We start from the raw sequence: 22,656 nt of genomic DNA, 5'->3' as shown, positions 1-22,656 counted from the left end.
TTAGAAGGGCTCTCCCCTTTCCTTCAACCCTCCCAAAATGTTAAGTTTCCTCAGTGCTCATATTTTATTTGGAAGCTGCTTACTACTGAATTTTTAAGTAGAAAAGCAAACTCTCAGGCCATCCTGTTAAATCAACTCACCCATTATTTATTTGGTTCTCAGGCACTATGCCACTGGAGAACTCAGAAAGCTGTTAAAAAGGTGTTTGCACTCTAGATGCACTCTGAGTTTCTCAAAGAGCTGGGGTGTTAGACCAGGAGACTCCACACAAGGACAAGAACAGTAACAACTGCACATTCAAACAACTGCTTAACCCAAGGGGAGGATTCTTTCACTGATGGGATGGCAGGACCGAACTGAAGGCCTAATTTATGAGCTCAGGATAGAAAGAAAACGCAACACTTTGCACTCAAAAGGAAAATTAACAAAATCTCTATTCCGTGGCTGTGCAGCTGGACAGAATACCAGTGACTCCTTATGGTGAAGCAAAATCATCATAGAACGGCCAGACGATGATTCTTTTCTTACAAAGGGAACAGTGTATGTGCGATCCTTCAAATGACTATTCATGTTGTAGTTAGCTCTCTCTTTTCCCTTTATCCCGGAGCCTGCCCTCTCATTTCATGCCCGGACTCCTAATGCTAGCTACAAATTGCAACGTACAGGGTACCACTGCCAATTTGCCAAATGTCTTTCATCAAACACCGTGCAAAAAAATCTCAGAGGAAAGTCAAGATACATTTACTTGTCAGACAACAAATGTGAACGCATTGGGAGGCGGTAGGGGCTCTAAGCTCAGGGGTTTGATTCATAATCACTCAGCTGCTAAAACATTCTCCACAGATGCAAGTGGACAGCACATTTGTCACTATGAAGGATTTTGACACCTACTGATCACAGGGCAGAGATATGGAATGATGATGCTGCTGAGAGAGGTTGGCGGAAACTCTGTCCCTGCAGAATACGGCCATTATCCCCCTCCAGCCGAAACATTAGCATTTTCATCTTACTTTGGGTTTTATTTATTAAAAATCAATCCAGAAATATTTTATGATACTATTTTATTTGCATTTATTCCTCCTAATTGTTTCTTGCAGAAAATCATTTTGATATTCCACCCTCTTGGAATAAATTGTCTAAGTGAAAAATGACCTCTGGCCTTCAAGCTGATTAACAGAAACAAGCAAGGGTCAGGGTCACAATCCCATATATTTATTGGGAAGAGTAAGTGCATGGGTGATGATTATTAATGTTTTATTTATGTACATTTAATATTTGAGTAAAGTTTCATTATCTAGAGGTTTTAAATCATCTGAGTGTCCGCCCTGCTGACACACTCAGATTCCTGCAGTAATATATCTTATAGAAACACTTTGCCTTTTATATGGAAAATAGCTTACTCATGACTATTATTCTCGGCTTTCATCTCTAGCACATATAAACTACAAGTTCTTCAGGTTATTTAAGAGCAAGTGGCTGTTGAGAAATGTGTCTTGCTTTAGTAGTGGCTAATACCTCCTTTTGAAGAAAGATCGCTGTGATTACATTACCTCAAATTATTTCAATTTGGGGAAACTCTCAAGAAACAAGAAAATACACTATGGGCTTGATGACTAAACACTGACATTCTTAAAGATAACAGGAAAAAGAATGGGGGTGACCTGAATGCTTCTCTTAAAAGCCACCACCTACCTTGGTTTCTCATATTAAAGGGAAAGAGGATTAAATAGGAGTGAGGAAAAGGGAGAGAAGGAAGATGGGAAGTGAGCCAAGGATAGGATAGTTATTAACACCATGTGCACACACAAGCGTGCACACACACACGCACACCCATACCCACACACCACTCTGTCCAATTAGCAACCACCAAACATAAAAGTCACCACCGAATCCTCCCTTTCATCTTTGTAAGATTTGCTCTCACAGCACTTGACCTCAGTTGAAAAGAATATGTTTCCCCATTAGGACAGACAGAAGTGACTTAGACATCTGCCAGTTGGGTAGGCTAGCCATTCTATGACCAACATCAGTCTGCCTCTGTCTTGGATTAAGGTGTTGGATTAAGATGAGCTTCATCTGGTGCATGGGTCCAAGCCCTAACTTTCTCACTCTGTGCGCTGACTTGTATGATGGTCTTCCTGAAAAAACATGCCTTTTATAAGAGAAGTAGCAAGTTTTGACATTTATTTTGAAGTCTGGCTTGGTATGTTAAAAATCAACATGAACTGGGATCAATGGAACAGAATCTAGCTAATTGCATATTTCAATTTATGAAAAATCCAATGAAGAGGGCAATGTGTACTACTATGAAAAAGAAATTTGCTGAGAATGGGGAAAATAAAAGAGGAAAAATTAGATCATATATTTTAGAAATGCATTGCCCTGTGTCCTATTAATGTCATTGGCTAATCTCTGATCAGTAAATGACAGGTTTTTTTTCTATGGAACAGTAATTTTTATTTATATATATAATGGCTGTTGATGGTATCTGCAGCCCAGATGTCTGGAAGAGGAAGTCATTGCACCCCCTTTCCATCCCCAAGAGGCTATTAACTTTATACTGACGCAAACTAATATTTAGACAGAATTCCCTAGATCCTACCAAAAAATGTAGCTATCTCTCTAGTCAAATAAAGTTAGTATTTTTAAAAACATTTCAGCAGGCAAGATATCATCAAGTGGGTCCTAAGCACTTAGCTTAACATTTATTATCTGGCAGCCAATAATTGATGACATAAAGAAGTTTCTCATTAAAACCATTAAAGTGACAATCTGATTATATGAAATGATATGTCCAATGGCACCATGAATTATGTGACCTAATGTTCTACAAATTAGATTACACATGCCTTTATCATAAAACAACTAACTTTTCATAAATAACTTATGATGGGAAAGTTTGTAGATTTGGTGGTTTTCTATATTTGTTCAGTTGATAATCTTGAGAAATCTCAAAATCATGGCCATTTGGGGGAGAGGTAAGTATTCATAGTTTATGGCTATCTCATTCCATGTATCACATTAAGCAGTCATGATTATGAAATCCCTTAGAATCTCTTTACCATTAAAATTATAAACTTTAATATTTTAGTAGTTCCTACTAATATCTATGTTTTATAATATAAATATAAACCATGGCTCTGAAAACTCTATGATTTAGGGAATGTGAGTGTTTCCAAAGCATTACAATGTCAGTTTCTATATCGTTGTATTAGCAGGAAAGGGAGACTAACTTAAAATCTGAATTGGCTTTTGTAAATGGGTAGAACCACTGGGCATTTATGTAGGGGACAGCATCTTATGGATGAAGCAGCCAACCACATAGGTACTGTCAAGTAACACTCCACCTTAGAAAGGATGAGGACCCTGTGCCACAATACTCAGAATGGACCTCTGCCAGGGAGGACAGAAGAGGAACACTGCAAATATAGACAGTGTAATCAAAGCACAGCCCCATCAGCTGTACAAATTCTTCTAAGAAAGTCGTGGTCTCTCTCTCTCTTCTCCTCTCTTCTCTTCTCCCTTTTCTCTTCTCTTAATCTCTTTTGGAATAAATGAACTTAATCCTTAAAAGTCTATCAAAATGAGAAAAATCACAATTCATCACATACTCCATGGAAGAAATAAAATGGATGAATTTCTGGTAAAGAAAATCTAATGTCGGATAGAGGAAATAGGTGCTAAACTAAGTGCTAAAGTACTCCAACTTAAAATAATTTATCTATCATTATATGGTGACTAAAAAGACTAAACTATAGTCCAAGATTTTACACATATCTCAGAATCAGAAGAGTTTTGAGTAAAGAAGAGAATGAAGAAGTAGAAGTACATATAATCAGAGGAAATTTTGTAATATATGTTATTTATATGTATTTCCATCGACTCAAGTTTTGAGAGTGAAAACTAAGCAAGCAGTCTTCTTTGTATCTTGATCAAAAAAAATAAAAATAAATAAAAATAAAGCTGTCCCCTAGTATCTTTACCTGACAACTGACTAAATCTGGAAACAGGAACTGAAAGTTGAGGAAGTGAGCCCCAAGGCTGAAAGATTCATTCACTAGTTAGATATGGATTTTTAAACATTTAGTCTTATTATTCCAAATAGCCAGAACCAAGTTCAGCCCTGGGATATATGGATGTGAATTCCAATGTCAGCTTGTGTCTACATGTAAGTTCAGGTTTTAACCTTTTGAAGGCTTTATCAAAAGCATCTTTAACATGCTGATACAGGTTCCCCCAAATAATGGTTGTTTCCACTTAGTGACCCATCTCGAAGGCTCTTTTAACAACATACTCCCCAGTGCCGAGAAACAGTTCTACATCAAGGTATAATTACATGAAATGGGTCAAATTTATAAAATAAACTTCTTTCTGTAAACAATTTATAGCACACTAAATGCCCAATTAAAATGGAAAAGTATTTTGCAGCTTGACGAAGCTGGAAAGCAATCCGCTGAAGCCGTATCATTTAATGGAAAGCGGCTCAGAATTCTTTACGTCTGCATAACATTTTATAATATAAGTTGTTTTCCTTTTAATGGTACATTATTTTAGTCAAAAATATAAGTAGGAAACTTACCCAAGTTCTCTGATCAGGCAGTTGGAACTGGGAGCAAAATTGAAACAAAAACAAAAAATTACTTCTGTATCAGTATCTTTATTGCAATCTATCCTTTGAGAAATTAACATTTATACGGACTTTGTAATTTTTGTTTATCATGTAACTGTACCTTGAGTAAAGGCTCTGGAAATGAAAATTAAATGTTTTCATAACACTGCTGGATTTCCTCTATTTACCTAAATTAAATTTTAGCATCAAGGTTATAAACCAGAATGTTTTTTTCCAAGAAACCTAAACAATACCTACTACCAAATATTAAATAGCAAAGTAGATACTTCCTTCTTATGTGTTTTTAACTCATTGAAAAAGTCCTAAACTTCAATAAATAAAACTTTAGCAATTTCCAGCAACAAATCTAGTCTCTTGCATTTATATAATGTTAATAACAAAGAAAATAAGATATTTACTCAAACGTGAATCACTGAGTAACAAAAAGGTAATGTACTTGGAAATGCACTGCTTGGCTTTTATTAGCTTGGGATTCAGACCATTATGGCCAAAACACATAAGGATATTAATTAAAAGAACTACAAATAGTTACCTATGTCAACTTAAGAATCACCCGGGAAAACTTCAGTGAGTTGGGAACACTTCCAGGGAGCTTAAATGTTGTATCCTTAAAATTATAATTTTGCTTGGCTAACGGGGATATTTCTTGCTTTTATAAATTATGCTATCTTTAATAAGGAAGATACATAGTTTTTAAGGATAAAAAATTTATTGCAGAAGAAATATAGTTTGCTGAAAGCAAACTAGAAGATGAAGGACAAAAGACTTAAGTGATTTTCACATCAATATATGAATGGTAACTTGGAAAAACACTAACTTTTTCCAAGTTCTTCGAGATACAGTAACAGGACAGTCAGACACTTTAAAAACAAGGAAATAAAAATGAGTGAATAAAGGCCAGAAACAGAAGTAAAACAGAGTCTTTGTTGCAGATGCATACAAAACCAAACATCTGGAAATAAAATGTATTAACAACCAAAAACATATTTAGAGTATAGGAAACTCAATCCAAGGAATAAGAGCTGGTTTTATAACAGCGTAACTACCAGCGTAACTTTCTATGGCAGTTCAAACGAGTCATCAGTGTAAATACAAAGTACCTAAAATGCAAATTGCCCAATGAAATGGACATCCCAGAGATCACACGTTCATACCATTCCCTCCATCTCACCTACTTGTGGCTGTCATTCCTTTTCAAAATTATTATCTGAACTAAGACCCCACAATTTTCAACCATGTATCCAGGAAGAAACTCTACAGTACTTATTTCTATCTACATTAAACTAACTTATTTATAATAGAAAAATAGAAATCTAAATAGTCCCCTAGTGGCCTGACACAGAAAGCATACTTCTTTAAAAATGGAACAAAGTGCAGAATTTAGACCCTGAGAATGAAAAAAAAAAAGGCATTATCTTCTAATTTTATATGTGTTCCAATATCTTCTAGATATTTTTTTAAAGATTTTATTTATTTATTTGACAGAGAGAGAGATGACAAGTAGGCAGAGAGGCAGGTGGGGGAGGGAAGCAGGCTCCCTGCTGAGCAGACAGCCCAATGTGGGGCTCGATCCCAGGACCCTGAGACCATGACCTGAGCCAAAGGCAGAGGCTTACCCACTGAGCCACCCAGGTATCCCTCTTCTAGATATTTTTTTTTTAAGATTTTATTTATTTATTAGAGAGAGAAATCACAAGCAGGCAGAGAGGCAGGCAGAGAGAGAGAAGGGGGAAGCAGGCTCCCTGCTGAGCAGAGAGCCCGATGTGGGACTCGATCCCAGGACTCTGAGATCATGACCTGAGCCGAAGGCAGCGGCTTAACCCACTGAGCCACCCAGGCGCCCCTCTCTTCTAGATATTTTTGACAAGATTTTTAAAAATATATTTTATTATTCCAAGAGGCAGTGAGATGGCGTGATAATCTTTCAACAAAATTCAATAAATATCTAAGTTATCTATTGCCATGTTCACCTTTCATTGATTAGGAAATGTGCCCTGAGGAGGGTCATGCTGAGTAGAATACAAAGACATACAAAAATTATAAAATCAGGCTTGCCCATAGAATGCCACTACCAAGAATTTATATTCCTATATCTATGTTTTCCCTAAAACATTAACAATATGTGGTCTCCTTCATTATGATGATGATATTATTATTAGAACCCTGAGAAATACATAGGGAAAGTATTATTCCCATTTGGAAACCAAAGATACAGAAGCCCCAGAGGGACAGTGTGACTTACTCCAGTGTACTTTAAATGGAAAATGGAGTCATGAATGGTTTTATCCAAGCATTTATTTAGCTACAAAATCATGGCAAGCCCTAGAAGCAGAGGCTAGGTCTTCCATTTTGGCCTCCTGTGGCGCCCTTACTGCTGGCTAACAGGCAGTGCTGAGAACACAGTAAGGGCCTTTCCCAGTGCTGCCAGATCCATGTATAGTCCCACCAAAGAAGGTGGGCTCAGAGGATGGCAGGAGAGTATTTTACTGGCATTCTTTTACATTCAAAATGGAATACTTCTGCATTCACGAATAATGAAAGCTTTCCCTCATTTAGGTCCTTCCTCTTGCCAGGCAGAATGTGTTCTACCATGTTATATACATGAACACTAACCCACACAGCCAGCCAGGTAAGGCTGGAAGGGACGTTCCCATCACGCTGATGGAGAAGGCTCAGAGAGATGAACTGCACTGCTCAAAACCAAAGCATTTTTGTTAATAAGCAGGAAAGCCCGTCATAAAGCATTCCTTTCTAGCCCCACATCCTGGCAGATTGTCTTCGTTTGTTGGTCTTTGTTTAAGGGAAAGTGGATCTTGCGGCTAGGACTGAATTGATGGAGTACTAGAAAGAATTCTGCTGAAACTTTAGGACACCTGAGGCAGATTTTCTGAAAGAACAGACTCTTGGGTCTGAAGGCTTGATGAAAAGGGGGTAGCCCAAGCTTTTCTGGGTTATTTCACCTGTACCCCAGGGATCCATAGCCATTACACACGAAAACAGCCACAATGGTTATAAAAATTACAAAATCTTTCTGTAGCAGTTGGTAAATAGCCTCCGAGGCAGGAATCTTGAATGGTTCCCCTCCCGCCCTGGATGCATCTCCAAAGACCCTTTAGGCAGCCCACCAGCCAGCAAGTACAGCGTTGGCAGTTGGTGCAGCGAGGACTTCCAGGATCCTGCTCCAGGATGCCAGAAGTCCCGTCTGCTTGGTCAGGATTCAACACACGGGGTGTTCAGTGTGTCGATTATCACTCTCAAGTCTTATTATAATAGCAGCAGTAGGCAGTCCCTTCCACTGAGACGGGATCCTTGGTGTTGGAAGGAAGCATACACTGCCACTGTGTTCCTGCAGGCATGTTTGTGGGGTTCTGCTGCCAGCATTGGACAGATGCCTCATCTTTTGTGATCCTTTGCTCACTTTGGAACTATCAAGAGAGTAGATTTTCTTCTACCCTTTGGTTAAAAATATGTACATAGTCTAACACTTGCATGCACATGTGGAGTTATTTAGGGACAAAACTGCTCATCTTATGAACTAGTGAATTCACTTTGGCTAGCTAGAAATCTTTGAACGTCAGAGAGAATAAGGACTTGCCACCCAGCTCCTCCATCTTACAGATAAGGAGCTAAGTGCCAGGTAGCCCGAGTCACCTGAGGATCCTGAATCCCAGTCTTTTTTCCCCTCCATTATACCGTGTACCCATAGCACTTAATCTGGAAGTGGTTAGTTGCTAGATTTTAAAGATAATTAGAATATGAGAACAATTTGATTATTGTAACTAAATGTATAAACCTATAATATCCCCATGAGCAGCTAGCTATAATTAGAAAGTAAGTTCTCAAGAAAGATAGACCTTTGATGTACTCTCTGACACAAAATGCATGTTATTTTCAGCTTTATTAGCCCATGAGGCCTAAAAGTACAATTTAAATCAACCTAAATGTAAACTATAAGTACCTGATAAACACTGACCTACTTTATAATGTATTTCTTTTCCATAAAGTGATTATCTAAATAATATCATTCCTTAGTTTTCCTATAAAAAGTGAATACTACCTGGAACATTTCTAACTCCTTTAATATTAAATCATATATTTTCTATACTTTGAAAGAGAGAGAATTTTTGAGCAATGATAGATTTCTCTAGCTAATCAGAACACGTACTGCTGTTCTCATACTCTGTTGTATAGGACGTTCGGGAAGTACTTGAAAAGCTGAAGAAAGGGTAGCAGAAGGGGAGCGGGCAGAGGGGCAGGGAGAGTCACATCCTCAGATAATTTAATTACCTCATAACATTCTTTAAGACAGCTTGCATAAAATTCCACCAATTTCATTAGAAGAGCATAGTTTTTCATTTGAATATATTAAAACAATGAATTAGTTCACTGATTTTAAGCATTTTCATAAAAACTTTGCTTACCATCTATAAAGATCAGAGTTTATAACCCTTAAAAACTTAGAAATAAAAAGCAAAATATCAGGTTAAAAAACACACACTTAAGATGCTTATATATTTGGTCTTTCAACAGAATTCTCCACATTTTGATTGCTCCATACACCAGTTTTTAAAAATTATCAAATATGTAAGGACAGAGGGATGAACAAATTAGACGGCACTGCTCTGCATCTTCCTTGCGATGAGAAACTATATATATTTTGATAAATGGACACAGCTCCATTCAGCAAACGGCTCTGTGTATTGTGGTAAATTCTTGTGCAATTACAGAACTTTGCTGGAATGCCCAGCGGTCCCTAGATAAATTCCTTCACCCTCTATGGTAACAACTTGTCAGGTAGACTCATTTCCTGTTTTTTATCTGAGCACCAAAGGAACTTGAAGGACCTTCATGAGTTTGGGACGAGTCGCAGTATGATCTGTCTCTTACTAGCAGTAATTTTTAAACACAAAAGACAACTTCAGTATTATTTTCTTAACTGAACTTTGCTCACTCCAAAATACACTTTGGCTCAATAAGTAGTTAACAGCAGACAATAATTTAACACCCCCCAAAACACGCTGTTTTTACACATAGATTAATTTCTTTTTCTTTAAAGAGTTTGGGTTTTAATTCTGCTAGAATTTCCTGTGTTCTTCCACAGCAGCGTCATAGGAAATCCTAATGTTCTCAAGATTTCTTTCATTTCATTGCACCTGCTTTTCAGGATCAACAAGTTGGTTTACAAGCTTGAAGTCTCAAATTCAAAATACTTACTTGTGGGTGAAATAAGAATCCTGGAGAAGGTCTCAAGTATTTCTCTTTTAAAGCTTCAAGTGGGTCAGTTAGTTTTCTTTTCTCTACTCTGAAAGGTTAAAATTAGTTTTTGGAGATGAATCAGTCTCATATATCAATCACCATATAATTACTGACATTTCAAACAGTTAACAATAAAGCAAATGGTAGGCTTCCGAGAAGAACACTAATAAAAATATAAAGACATCTGTTCGGTTCTTGAAGAATACTTAGGACACTTCTAGGCACTCAAAGAAAGAGGGTCCTATTTATAAAGGCAAAATCTTATTGAATGGCGATTAAAAACAATAGTGAGGAAATATTAAAAAATGAAGACTCATGAAACCAGAAGCATTGGTCACATATATGTACCTTTCTATTTCAAATGGAGACAAGAAGTCTGGATGATTTTGAAATCATGACAGAGTCCATTTTGAAAATTAAAGTCATTTTCTACCAAGAAACTGTTCTCCTAAGTTACTCATTATGTTTCTCCCATCCTTGCCAATGACAGCAGCAGAGTTTCTAAGTATACTGTGCACCCTGCCACCCACTCTTTGAGGTTCAGGTGTCTTCTTTCGGATGACAAAAGATGGTGGAGGGTAAAGGAAAAGGAACTTTTTGAAGACAGAGGCATATAAAACTTATCTACATACCCCTTCTGCCTTCAGAAACATTTGTCATTCTATTTACCATCAAGTATACAGGAAATGAGATCACGGATTAAATTACTTTCTTTCACCAACGGTTGGTAATTTTAAGAACTGTTGAATAAGTATGCTTTTAAAATAGAATCAAAATTAATACAAACAGCTACCACTTCTTGAAATTTTGTAAATGCTATATTTTGCATACACTACTTCACTTATTGAAATAGATCCTCTTATACCCATTTTATGGATTTAAAAAAAGTTTGAGACATGGGAAAGCTGAGATATCAACTCAGGTCGTACACTAAAACCGGTGTTTAGGTTTTTCATGACTTTGGTAAAATGACAGGCCTAGGCTCTTAATTCAGAGTGAAATGCCAGTGAGGAGACTGAGTTTCAACGAAGCATGAGGAAGGTTAGGAGGTGAAGAAGAGTGTAACAGGTGTGTGGAGGGATTGAAAGCCCGCTGCCACTGGGAGGGTCTAAGAAAGAATGTCTGAGGAGTTCTCTTCACAAAGGGCTGAGATCTCTCACTGGTTTGGAAACACAACTTTCCCGGCAATGTGTGCCATACAAATACAGCCCACACACAAAATAGGGAAGTGCTGTTTTCCCTTCTTTTCCCTTCTCTTATTGGGACTGCCACAGGAAGCAAGACATGATAACTGAAAAAAGTGCGCAGGCATGATACCGATGGCTCAGGGGTATTTTTGTACTGTTCTTTTAAATCCCCTTCCAGTGGGGTTAGCCCTCAACATACTGGCAGCATTTCTTAGTTATTGTATTACAGATGATAGGAGGCAGAAAAGGAGATTTTAGTGAAAAAGGGTTTGCAGCTCAAGTTCCTATTAAGTAATAGGAATCAATAAGTATTGTTGAATGAAAGAGTAGCACAAACTTGACTGTTTGTAAAGGAGAATCAGGTAAAAATGTGAAAATAGTCTCCTCTTAAAACAAGTCCGATAAACAATGATCCACACCTTCCATTATTTCTTGACAGTGTTCAAGACTTGAGTGAGAAAGTAAATGGGAAAATGCTTGGTAATGTTTAAAATACGTAATAAACATAATTACTCTCACTCATACTTTTATTTAAAGAAAGCTGGTATTTAAAAACTAAATCGTTCTGAATGTCAAGCGAGTGTTACAGAACATTTGCCTAAGAGGCTTTTTATTAAGCATATATGTTTCCCCCAAAGAGTTTTTGGATGCATCAAAGAAAACTGGATAATGAAGGTATAAAGAGACGCATTCCTTCCAAACTAACCATTCACATTATATACAAGACATCTTTGTGACTCATGTTTCATTTACTTTGGGCTCCTGGGAGATATACTTAGCAAAAGAATGTGAACAGTACTTACTAAGGATGTATTGGTAGGTTAACAAAGAGAAAACCCATGCTGTTCTACGTCCCACTTCATTCCAAATATCCTGACCCATTTAAGTCCCCACACATATTTGCATTAATCCTTCAGGAGCCTCATTCTTCTGTCGCTTGACAACTTGCTTTAAATACAGCTTTCCCATATTTTCCACTTAAAAAATGTTTTTAAAAATAAATTTATTGTCAAGGGAAAGAACTCTGTGGGCCTCATCCCAAACCCCAAATTCAGAGACATCCAAAAATAAGTCCAAACTTAATGAGTTGACTGTCTGAGTAAAAAATGAATTCATGAGATCAAACAACTTTACTCTCTGCCTTATTATAATAACAAAAGTAATTTGTTACCAGATATAGCTTTAGAATGTAAAAACTGCCCTCCATACTCATGTCCACGTCGAACCGTCTCCTATCCTCCCTTACCTGTAAATCGGGTCCATAAAGAAAGGAGTGGGTCTAGCATGCTGCAAGGAACCATCCGATGGGGGTCTTGGTTCAATGTTGCTTCCTTTCTTTTCCCCAAACACGTGGTTTTTACGGGGCTCAGTCAGCTTTGTTCCACTGGCTCTACTCCTACTGCCCATACTTAGATCCAGGGGTTGGTCTTGGCTTGTGGCAGGTGTTGCTGGAGGCTTGGAGGGTCCTGGAGTCAAGGGCTTCTCATCCTTTCGCTTAGTGGTGAGATCAAAGGGAGACTCAGAGCTTCCCTTCTGCAGTTTCTTTACTTCACTTGGTGATTGGGGTTCCATTTTCAAAGGTAACGATCGCAAGTCTCTATCAGGAAATGGGTACATTGATTGAGAGAATGCTGGAAAAAATGGGAGGGGAAACATGGAAGGGTAAGGTAAAGCTCCAACTTTTTTGTCTTGCAGCCCCACCAGTCCTGTTGAACCAAAGTATTTCTCAGCAATAGAAGCAATAGCCTTTATAGAATCATTCACAGCTCCTGACACCGCAGTCTGCTCCTCTAAAGATGGTGAGAAAATGGAATGATTGCTGTATTCTTTCTTATTATGTATTGAAGCCAGATTCTGAAGAGGGCTTACTTTGTCTTTGAACATTTTACCATTTTCTTTAAATTTCTCTTTATCACTTTCAATGTCACTTTCCAGATCAGAGCCCGAGGTTGTTTCCAGGTCACTGCCACTTGGCGTACTGACATCATCAAGGTCACTACTCTCTGACTGGTCACTGATTTTCTCAAGGGGCCTCTCTTCAGAGGACCTCTCGGGCTGGAGCTCCACTGGCTTATTGTCCCCTACAGATGGGTGTTTAGATAGTGCCTTCAAAATATCCTGTGTAGCTGGCAGTATCTGAGGATGTGTCATGAGGGGACTTTGACTTTTGTTTGTCTGTTCAGTACTTGATAGTCCTTTAACAGGAGAACTAGCAGGTATCAAAGGAGGCCTGTGGTACAAGCCGGAAGGAAACAGACCAGGGAAGCTAAAAGAAAATCCAGGAGCTGTTGGAAAGGTAAGACCAGCGGGATGCCTATTGGCACCGAAATAGTCAGCAAGGCCCGGGTTGGCATGACTCATATTAACCATGGACGTTTTATCCATAGCGGGGGTTCCAGGAAGTGAAATGCCTTGGCCAAAAAATCCACCTGCCGCAAAATGGTTCTTGCCCTCACAAAACCTCCTGTGTTTATTTAAGGAAGACGTAGTGCTGAACATTTGTCCACAGTCTTTGCACTTGATTTGGGTTCTGCAATCAGCATGCATGCGCTTATGACGACAAAGGTTTGAAAACTGAGTATAGGATTTATGGCAGACCTCACCTGTGTGCAAACAACAAAAGAGAATCTCAGGCTTTATGGCAATTGCTGCTGAATTGAGCAAGTATCACAATTGGTTTACCCAGAATTTCAATGAAGAAGCCAGGAAAAGTTGTTGGAGGTACCAATCTGGGTGCTCCAAACACAAAAATCCCCATTTCACTAGATTCCAAAGCAAGGCATCCAACCTGACAAATGTCTTGAGGCAGCACAAATATTCCATATATAAATATATATAAATATTTCTGTCATCCCCACTACATCATATTTTGTATCATATTTGTATACTTAAATATTTAGAGAAAAGTCCAATTCCAGTATACGCTGATTTCCCACCCAATGACTACCCTAACAGAATCTTAAAAATTAAAAGTCTTAAGCATAAAACACACCAGGAACTCCATTATATTTTTAGACCACCTCGAGAATTCTAAGTCTTAGCACTGAAACAAAATAAAACAGCCTTTCTCTCAATTGGCAACTTTACCTTTATTCCCTCTCCCCTTGGGGGAAAAGCCTGTGACTGTTCTACCATTATTTAATTTGCATTATATCATACGCTCTCATCATTCACACATCAAAGCCACACAACAATGCACATTGTGTATTCTGAGACATTTTTAACAATCATTTTCATGATTTGAGAAAGACTGACATAATTTACAATGGCTCTATTTTAAGCCTGCAAAGGAAACTAAATTGAATGTGGCCCATCCTGCATTGCTGGTTCCCATGAACTATGATCACGTCCTCTGACTTCCCCTCACACCAGTGGTTGTGCTAACCTTCCTGCATTTATGAAACCCCCGTCCTTGGGAAATATGTCCACTTGTTGTCATATCTTCGCCGGTTATCTCAGGGCTTGACTTCTATGGGGTTTAGCCAATTATGGTAAGCAGGGGAGGGTGCTCGGAGTGCTCTAATCCAGAAAGAACACAGCAGGGTGCGGCTGGGAAAGAACCCGCCTCCTGGGGCATTTGCCAAAAAAGTAGAACATCTTCCTCCCCACGTATGTGAAAACAGATTTAAGTGTATTTTGAGACCAAGCTTCGTAACCTTTAAGAACTCTGTTGTTCGGTACGAATCCCCCTCACTTCGTAGTTCGGCAGGATTACCGTGTTCGTTTCCTAAGTATCACATTTTAAAATCTGACTTTAGTAGAGATGAATCCACTTTATGTGTGAGCTTACTGTAAACGATTCTGGGCACATTTAATACATGCAGAAACATGATACGCCTTGTCGGTAGTTACTGAAACAAATTTATATAAGAAATTAAATTGAAGACAAAACGCAACATTTATTGTTTTCATGGGATGATCGCCTTTAAGCACAGAATGGTGGAGCTCCTGAGTTAAAGCAGTAATAATTGAAAGAGAAAAAAAAAAAAAAACTCGAAGCAGATTTTACAGATGTTCAGTCATGCAAAACTCACCCAAAAGTTGGATTATCCCACACACCACCAAACGGGAAGTACCAAGTGATCCCATAATATTTCTTTTACTGATAATGATTAAAATACGCTGTGACATATATCAGGGTACTTAGTAATGATAAAGGAGCTTTCAGCTGTGGGATGATTCATAACATGATAGAGGCCACAACATGCATTTTAATGGGAAGAGAAGATGTGAGTGATTTCTTTTCAAATCATCCTACTGGAATATACTGACCAGAGGCTGCTTTAAAAGTATGTACTCTTTAACCATATACAATAAATATACATGCTATTTAAATTCTTTGATACACTAATTAAAACCATATGATGCAGAGGGCAGAACATGAGGCTTTCACTGGTTACATTAATTCAGCTATGAGCAATAACAAGAAATAGTAAATAAAATGTCGTTGGAATAATAAAAGTGCACTCATCGGGAAAGGAACACTTCTCCTCTGGGCATTAAAAGGCGTTGAGAAAATGTCTTGATGGGTCTTCAACCACGGTATAAACTTTTGAAAGGTTTGCAATTTTTGGCATAGAAATGTCACTCTCTAGACTTCTCTCTTAGAGCCAGCTGGATGTAAGAAATCAAGACCTTCTCTATCTCGGAATCAAAGAAGCTGCGTTTGACTTTCCTGGTTGTACCCCCTGTTACACAGATGAGCAATGTCTGTGTCAGGTCTTAAGAATGGAGAATCTGGGATGTTTCCCTAGGCAGGGGCTTTGTTTTTCTCACTAGAAGGTCTGCCCTGGCCCACCACAAACCACCAGGCCTCCAGGTGAACGGCTCAATTGATGTTGAAGTCGATACTCTACTGTAATTTTCTTAGTAATAAGGAATTAGCCAGCAGTTAACATTGCATTTTTCTACTTATTAAACAAATTAAGAGGTATTTTGAATATGTTCAGCCTATTAGAGCATGTGGTTTCTATTTGGGAAGGCCGGAGGTTTCTGTAAAGGCAGTGAGTAATTACCTTAGCGCTGGTGACTTTGGGCTCAAGCTTGGCGGTACACTGTAATAAGAGACAGTTGCCATAAACACACCAGTGGGGGTAAATCGTGGTGTGTGGCCTTCTGGTGAGAAACAGATATCAACTCTAGGTGAACCTCCTCTACTCCCAATCTCCACACCAACTCTCCTCTTTTGTTCTGAAATTACATGGCTATTATTCATAATTACCCCATGGTTCTCTGTCAGATTTTATATTTGAAGAATGCCATCTGCTATTTAAATTTACCAATAATTACTGAAAAGGCATTCATGGCAAATAGTTGCACAAGCTGATTGGAAAGGGACGCCCTATAGTGCTTTAAAATGAAACACTTGACTTCAACACAATTAAAATTCCAGATCCCAGAACCTTCGATGATAGGAATCTGTATTTTCTGACTTTTGGTTTAAATAATAGAGAAAGCATGAAATGGGTGATCATAATTCGTTTGGCCTATTTTTTTTCCACCAAAACACAGTAAATGTTTAAAGTCTGTTTCTGAGAAATCAGAAAGAAATGAGTTATTTACGCCCGTAACACTTTCAAATATATTTTTAAGGGCGTTACGACCTAGAGTCACAAATGCCTTTATGAGACAAGAAGTCTAAAATTTCTATTGTATACTTTATTTCCCGTGACTTTCAACAGAGCTTCCCCAAGGGAGACTAGAGCACCCTTTTGTTTATCAACTAGTCCTCTTCACTCCACCCAGGGAACAGAAGAACATAGGAGCAAAACAAGACTGTAGCATAAGCTAGAAAGGGAAACAAAACAGAACAAGACTCAAAAAATAAAAAACTCCCTTGATGCATGGAAGCACAAAAGAGGACTGTGCCAAGATAAAAAGGAGGAGGGTTAGTCTCTGGTATCTCCATGTGGGTACTAAAAAATATTTTTTGCCTATCAGGTCCTGTAGTAGTGTCTCATACATCTACTCAGAATTTTACATATTTATCAGAAATAAAACGTTTTATAAGGGTTCCCAAGTCAGAGCTTTTGCCATCTATGGAGTGTGCTTCAAAGAGTTCTATGCTCGTCTGGATCCAAAATCAGTCTTGACCTTTGTGGCACAACTCAGTGAGTCACTGTGTTTGTATGCCCCGCTGAGCAATGGATCAAAAGAAGTCCAAAGTCATTGCCCAGAGGAACCGAAAACAACTGATTTTCCTTATGAAACATTTCAGCACAATACAGGGAATAGGAGCGGGTGGACAGAAGAAGCAGCAAACGAGCACTGAGTTTTACTTTATGCGGAATGTGTTACTAAAAAGTACAGGGATGTTCCAAGTAGTTGGTCGGACTGGATGTCCCCTGAAAACACACTACCTGTAAATTTGCTTTACTGCGGTGGGTTATAGAAGCAGCATGTCCAGCATCAAAGTGAGAATGTTCTGCTTTTCAACTAACTGAGAACTACTGGCCGGCAGTCTGTGATTGGTAACAAGTGTAGATTAAGGGGTATTTTATTCCCTTTCCAACACACCACACACACACACACACACACACACACACACACAGTCCTAAGCCTCCTTGCCAAGTGGGGTATTTCCAGCCCTTTCTGATCCAGAGCAGGTTTTTATCACTTCACCTCCTTTAGTGGCATCTGCCATTGTCAGCGTGAGACAAATCTGGTTGTCTCTATTAAATCCTACAACCTGGAGAGGCTTCCCATCCATTATTTAATGACTTCTCCCTTCTCTGCTCATTATTGATTTCATCTAAAAGAAAACACCCCGGGGATTACAGGCAAAAAAACACAAAACAAACAAACAAACAAACAAAACCAAAACCCCTGGATCTGGGTGTTACAAGAGTTTCTTGTAACAGAAAACAGCCTTACTGGACTGGACCATAAGGAGCTAATGCAGAGACCCTTCCACGGCCACGCGGCCACTCTCCTGATCACAGTGCCTTTCGGACGAGAGAAGGATGCAGGAAGGAGGGCTGGAGTGTGAAAAACTTACAGATAAAGGGCTTCACACTGCTGTGGATGTGCTTGTGTTGTTTGAGGCCCGATGAAGTGGCAAACGTTTTGCCACACTCCGGGCACGCGTGGGCCCGGGCACCAACATGCTGAGAGCGGATGTGCCGCTGAAGGTTGCTAGGGTCCGTGAAAACCTGCTAGGAAATGAGTACTGATTAATCAGGAAACTTAATTCAAGGACACAATAAAGAAGACCAGGAATGACTCGAGAAGGAATTTTATTTGTTTTGCTTTTGTTTATTTGTTTTCCCCAAAGACCAAAAGAAAGTCATAATTCCAAAGCATGAGCTCCTCTAGGATAGGGACTGTAAATTATTCAGCTCTTTATCCTTAGCATGAAATGTCCATCAGTATCAGCTGAACAAAATAATTAATGGCATGATTAGACCGTGTTCAAGATCTTTTTGATCCCATTTAGAGTGATTAGAGTTGAACAATAAAATGCCAGCCAAGACATGATTAAAACTGGTGTGCCATTTCCATCCTCTAAACCAAGACACGCTGGGTACAAAATTGGGAGGGAGTTTTACTTAAGTATCTCAAATCTATTCAAGGAGCTCCCCCAGGAGTTAAAGCTAACAAATGTGTTTCAGCAAGTTACCATGAAGCTAACACTATTCCTTAAAACACTGTACTAAAAAAAAAAAAGAAAGAAAGAAAAAGAAAAAGTCACCTATACTTCTGGGAGCAAAACATCTCTAAAGATAATTTCCCCTGATATGAAGAAAGATATTCAAATGATATGAAAAGTTTTTGGAAATAGAAATCAACTTTAATGACATGAGGACATCTTTTAGTTAATTGAGAACCGTGAAGATTAAATGATGTGAACCAATGTTCTCATATTTCAGAGTCAAGGTCAACATGGAGTGCTTTCCTTGCACCCCTATGCTGTTCAGCAGTGGCCACTAAGGGACTATGCTTTCAATTAGAACCAAGTCATGATTTATGGTAGGGACTTGGGTGGAAAAATTTGCAAATGCAGGAGTCTCCTATTCTTTCTGAATAGGCATTCAGAAACTTTATGTGACTTCCTCACAAATTGCTATTAAAAGAAATCAGTAAATGTGCATTGGATAAAATTTGCGTTCTCCATAAGGCTATAAAACAACCCCACACTGGCAAGCCAGTAGCGGAACCAGGAATTTACCAAGGATGTCTGACACCTAGTTCTGGAACTCACCATTAAGCCTCACTTCCTCCCTTACAAAAATAAAAGGACACCCACTAAGTGTTTTTATACACTGTACTAATGCCTTTTAGCATACAACACTCAGTCTACTTTTCTCAAGATATTTATAGTTTCCCCTCTCAAGGCTTGTTTTTATATATCATAGCAAGTGATGGATTAAGAGAGAGCAGGATGACAGAGAGAGGCCAAGTAGTCTACAAATTCACTGTACCTTGGCACAGTTTTCACATTCATAGTGCTTTCCACTGTCATGTGACATCTGGTGGCGAATTAAATTGGACTTCCAGTTAAATGCCTTGGGACACTGATCACACTTGTATTCCCTCTCTTCAGTATGTGACAACATGTGTTTCTCCAGGCTGTTAAGAGAACAATTGATTTAATAAGACATGGTGACAAAGAACACATTCATAAACAGAATGTCATTTTATTAGTAATCCAACCGGCAATTAAAGAGAAAAGAAGGAAAAGTGGTGAGGTGAGGAAGATGAAGAAGAAACAGGCCTGCAACAGACAAAAGAAAATGTATTTCTCCTAGACTGTGTCTCTTACTAACACAGAGAAGTACCCCTGTTGGAAAATAAATTGGATACAGCTATCAGGGATTAGTTGCCAGTTCAAGGGCATGGTAAACGACTAGTCGTTTGTCCAGTTCTCGATTCACTACACCATTCTCAGGTCAACACATTTTGCTCATACCCACTCAATTCAAACACAAACACTCAAACAGAAGATCCCCAAAATTGCTTAAGAATGTGCAGGGCAGGGGCACCCGGGTGGCTCAGTGGGTTAAAGCCTCTGCCTTCGGCTCAGGTCATGATCCCGGGATCCTGGAATCGAGCTGTTCATCGGGCTCTCTGCTCTGCAAACAGCCTGTTTCCTCCTCTCTCTCTGCCTGCCTTTCTGCCTACTTATGATCTCTGTCTGTCAAATAAATAAATAAAATATTAAAAAAAAAAAAAAAGAACATGCAGGCAGGTATTCTATCTAAAGCCTATAACCTCTACATTCAAAAAGGTACTTTTTTCCCATATCGCTGTATAGGAAAGTAAGCTGTACGCTAACCATTCAACAAGCAACTTCCCAATATATCCCTGGGGTGATTGGATGATGGTGAAGCAGATGAACCGACGAATGCATATGAATATACAAAGATACAAAAGGGTATATATATAGTGCCTATGCACTAGGGGGGAAGGAAAAGTGTATAATATTATAAGTAGATGTACTATTAAAGGCCCACAAAAGAAAAGCAGTTAGAAGTTTCTCATAAGCATAATTTCTCTGATTTAAAGTTTAGGATATTTTTGCTTCTCAAATATTCCCCTCTCTTCTAAAACTTGTATGTGAAATCCGCAGGAATTCAATGAAAAGGAAATATTATAGATAATGGATTGCTGTGATACTCAGATGTTTATAACATGTTTGTTAATTAAGTACAAACAGATAACACACTGGGATACTACCCCAAATAAGGTAACCAGAGTTCCTTGGAGAAATAGCCTGTTTCAAACTTGAAGCCCGAGATACACAAGACGGGCCCTGAACATCTTGTTACAGCAAACTGCAAGAAACTTATAGATCATATCAAAAGAATTAAGGTACCAACCTAAAAAGACACCCACTGACCAGATGTGAGGAAATTTAAGCATCAGTAAAAATAGTAATCTCATCCTTTAACAAGAAATATTCAAAATCACACAAACAAAGCCTCACTGGTCACCCATGGAAGATGCTAGGAAGCCAAATCCTTATTCTGAAAACTAGTAAATAAAGAGGGAAACTCACCCATGTGTCCTGCCTTTCCTATATGAACTGAACTTCAGGGTGAGCAAATAAACAATAAATTCTCTCCGCATAGAATTAATATAGATAATAACGAAAGAATGATAGAAGTAGAAAACATTCATTTTATAGCACATAAACAATTAGTACACTTGGGCAATCCATAAATAAATACTCTGCCTCCTGAAGGAAATAAACCATAACATCAGTGAGGTATTCTTCCTAAAACAATGAACCTAAATCTGATTGAGGCTTGGGATATTTTACAGGAAGTAGAGAAGATGGAGAAAGATTTTTAACACCAAAGGCACATGATCCGTAGAATCCAGACTGGAGTGAATGCTACAGGAAAAAGCAGTTTTTTCTATAAATAAATTTTAATGAGGGAGGGAGGGAAATGAAATAAAGAGACTGACTGGAGGAACTTATAAATTAAAAGAGACATAAGAGATATGTCTACTAATTGCATTGGTGGACCTTAGCATGATCTTATTTCAAACAAAAAACTCTAAAAGTAATGAGATAAGTGGGGGAGTTTGAACACTGATTTTTTATTTTGTAATACCAAAGAATCATTATTTTTAAAGTGTGGTGTTAAAACTTGTATTTTAAAGAGTCCTTTTTTTTTCTACAGATACATACTGAGCTATTTATGAATAAAATGACATAATGTCCAGGATTTGTTTCAATAATCTGAACGAGTGTAGCTGAGACAAGACTGGCCTTGTATGATAATTATCGAAACCGAGTCTATGGGGGTTTATTACACCGACCTTTCTAGTTTTGTGTATTTTGAAATTTTCCATAGTAAAAAGATATTTTAAAAAAACTACTAATCATGTAAGCACTCTTTCTTTCCCAAGTTTTATTTTTCTGGGAGATGAATACTCTAAAATTCAAGGATCAAGTAAGATGCCTGTGTGCCTAGAATGTATCCAGTAGTCGTGTAGACTGTGTGCGTGGCAGTGTGCATTAAAAAAAAGTGCCCTTTCTCATATTTGATAAATTAGAAATATCTTTCCCTATTTATTCTCTTCCTCAGCTTCCTCCCTACAGCCCTACTCAAAGTGGCACGTGAACTTACTTTTCCTGCCCCATGAGTCAGTTGACTTTGTAATGCTGTTCTATTTGAGCACAAATGGTGATATCTCTGTGAACAAAAGGTACCAGAAGAGTACAGGTGTGTGGAGTCACAAGAACAGCCCTATCTTTATCTACAATATGTAATCCTCTGTTTGTTACACAAGTTGAAATATTAAGAGAGTTAAGAGAGAGATACCATCGACTCCAGTTAACATTGAACTGAGTCAGGGACATCTTCTAATCACTGCATAGATTAATATTCTCCTTGTCATCCTCAGCTACCCAGGAAGGCATGCCACTCTATGACATACATTATATTCCAGTGTGTGTGTCCAGTGGTAGAGACTGGCCCATACATGGATTCTTATTCCTGTGCCCTAAACTCCAATGATAGAGCTTCAAGAGTATACTACGCGGCATACAGGGGAAAAATAAATAGCAGTGCAAAGGGAACTCTCCTTTCTTTGTTTCTTCTACTCCAGCATAAAATCTGCACTGTTCCATGG

At 38.4% G+C, this 22,656-nt stretch overlaps 1 protein-coding gene across 18 annotated transcripts in view; it reads right to left on the bottom strand.

Moving 5' to 3' along the window:
• Positions 1 to 22,656, bottom strand: part of MECOM (MDS1 and EVI1 complex locus) — a 543,708-nt gene that overhangs the window by 18,849 nt on the left and 502,203 nt on the right. For 13 of the 18 annotated variants that reach the window (XM_032359892.1, XM_032359866.1, XM_032359904.1 and 10 more), the window contains 5 exons: positions 19,494 to 19,641; positions 18,071 to 18,227; positions 12,320 to 13,676; positions 9,845 to 9,932; positions 4,580 to 4,606 (listed from right to left, as the gene is read on the bottom strand). In XM_032359892.1, the coding sequence (XP_032215783.1) occupies positions 4,580 to 4,606; positions 9,845 to 9,932; positions 12,320 to 13,676; positions 18,071 to 18,227; positions 19,494 to 19,641 (1,777 nt within the window). The remainder of the gene's footprint in view (positions 1 to 4,579; positions 4,607 to 9,844; positions 9,933 to 12,319; positions 13,677 to 18,070; positions 18,228 to 19,493; positions 19,642 to 22,656) is intronic. The other 5 variants (XM_032359967.1, XM_032359873.1, XM_032359880.1 and 2 more) reach the window with 5 other exon arrangements.

Source organism: Mustela erminea, chromosome 1 (genome assembly GCF_009829155.1).
Source record: "Mustela erminea isolate mMusErm1 chromosome 1, mMusErm1.Pri, whole genome shotgun sequence".
NCBI lineage: Eukaryota > Metazoa > Chordata > Mammalia > Carnivora > Mustelidae > Mustela > Mustela erminea.
The sequence above is the reverse complement of the archived record's forward strand: the minus strand, read 5'-3'. Positions and strand labels throughout refer to the sequence as shown.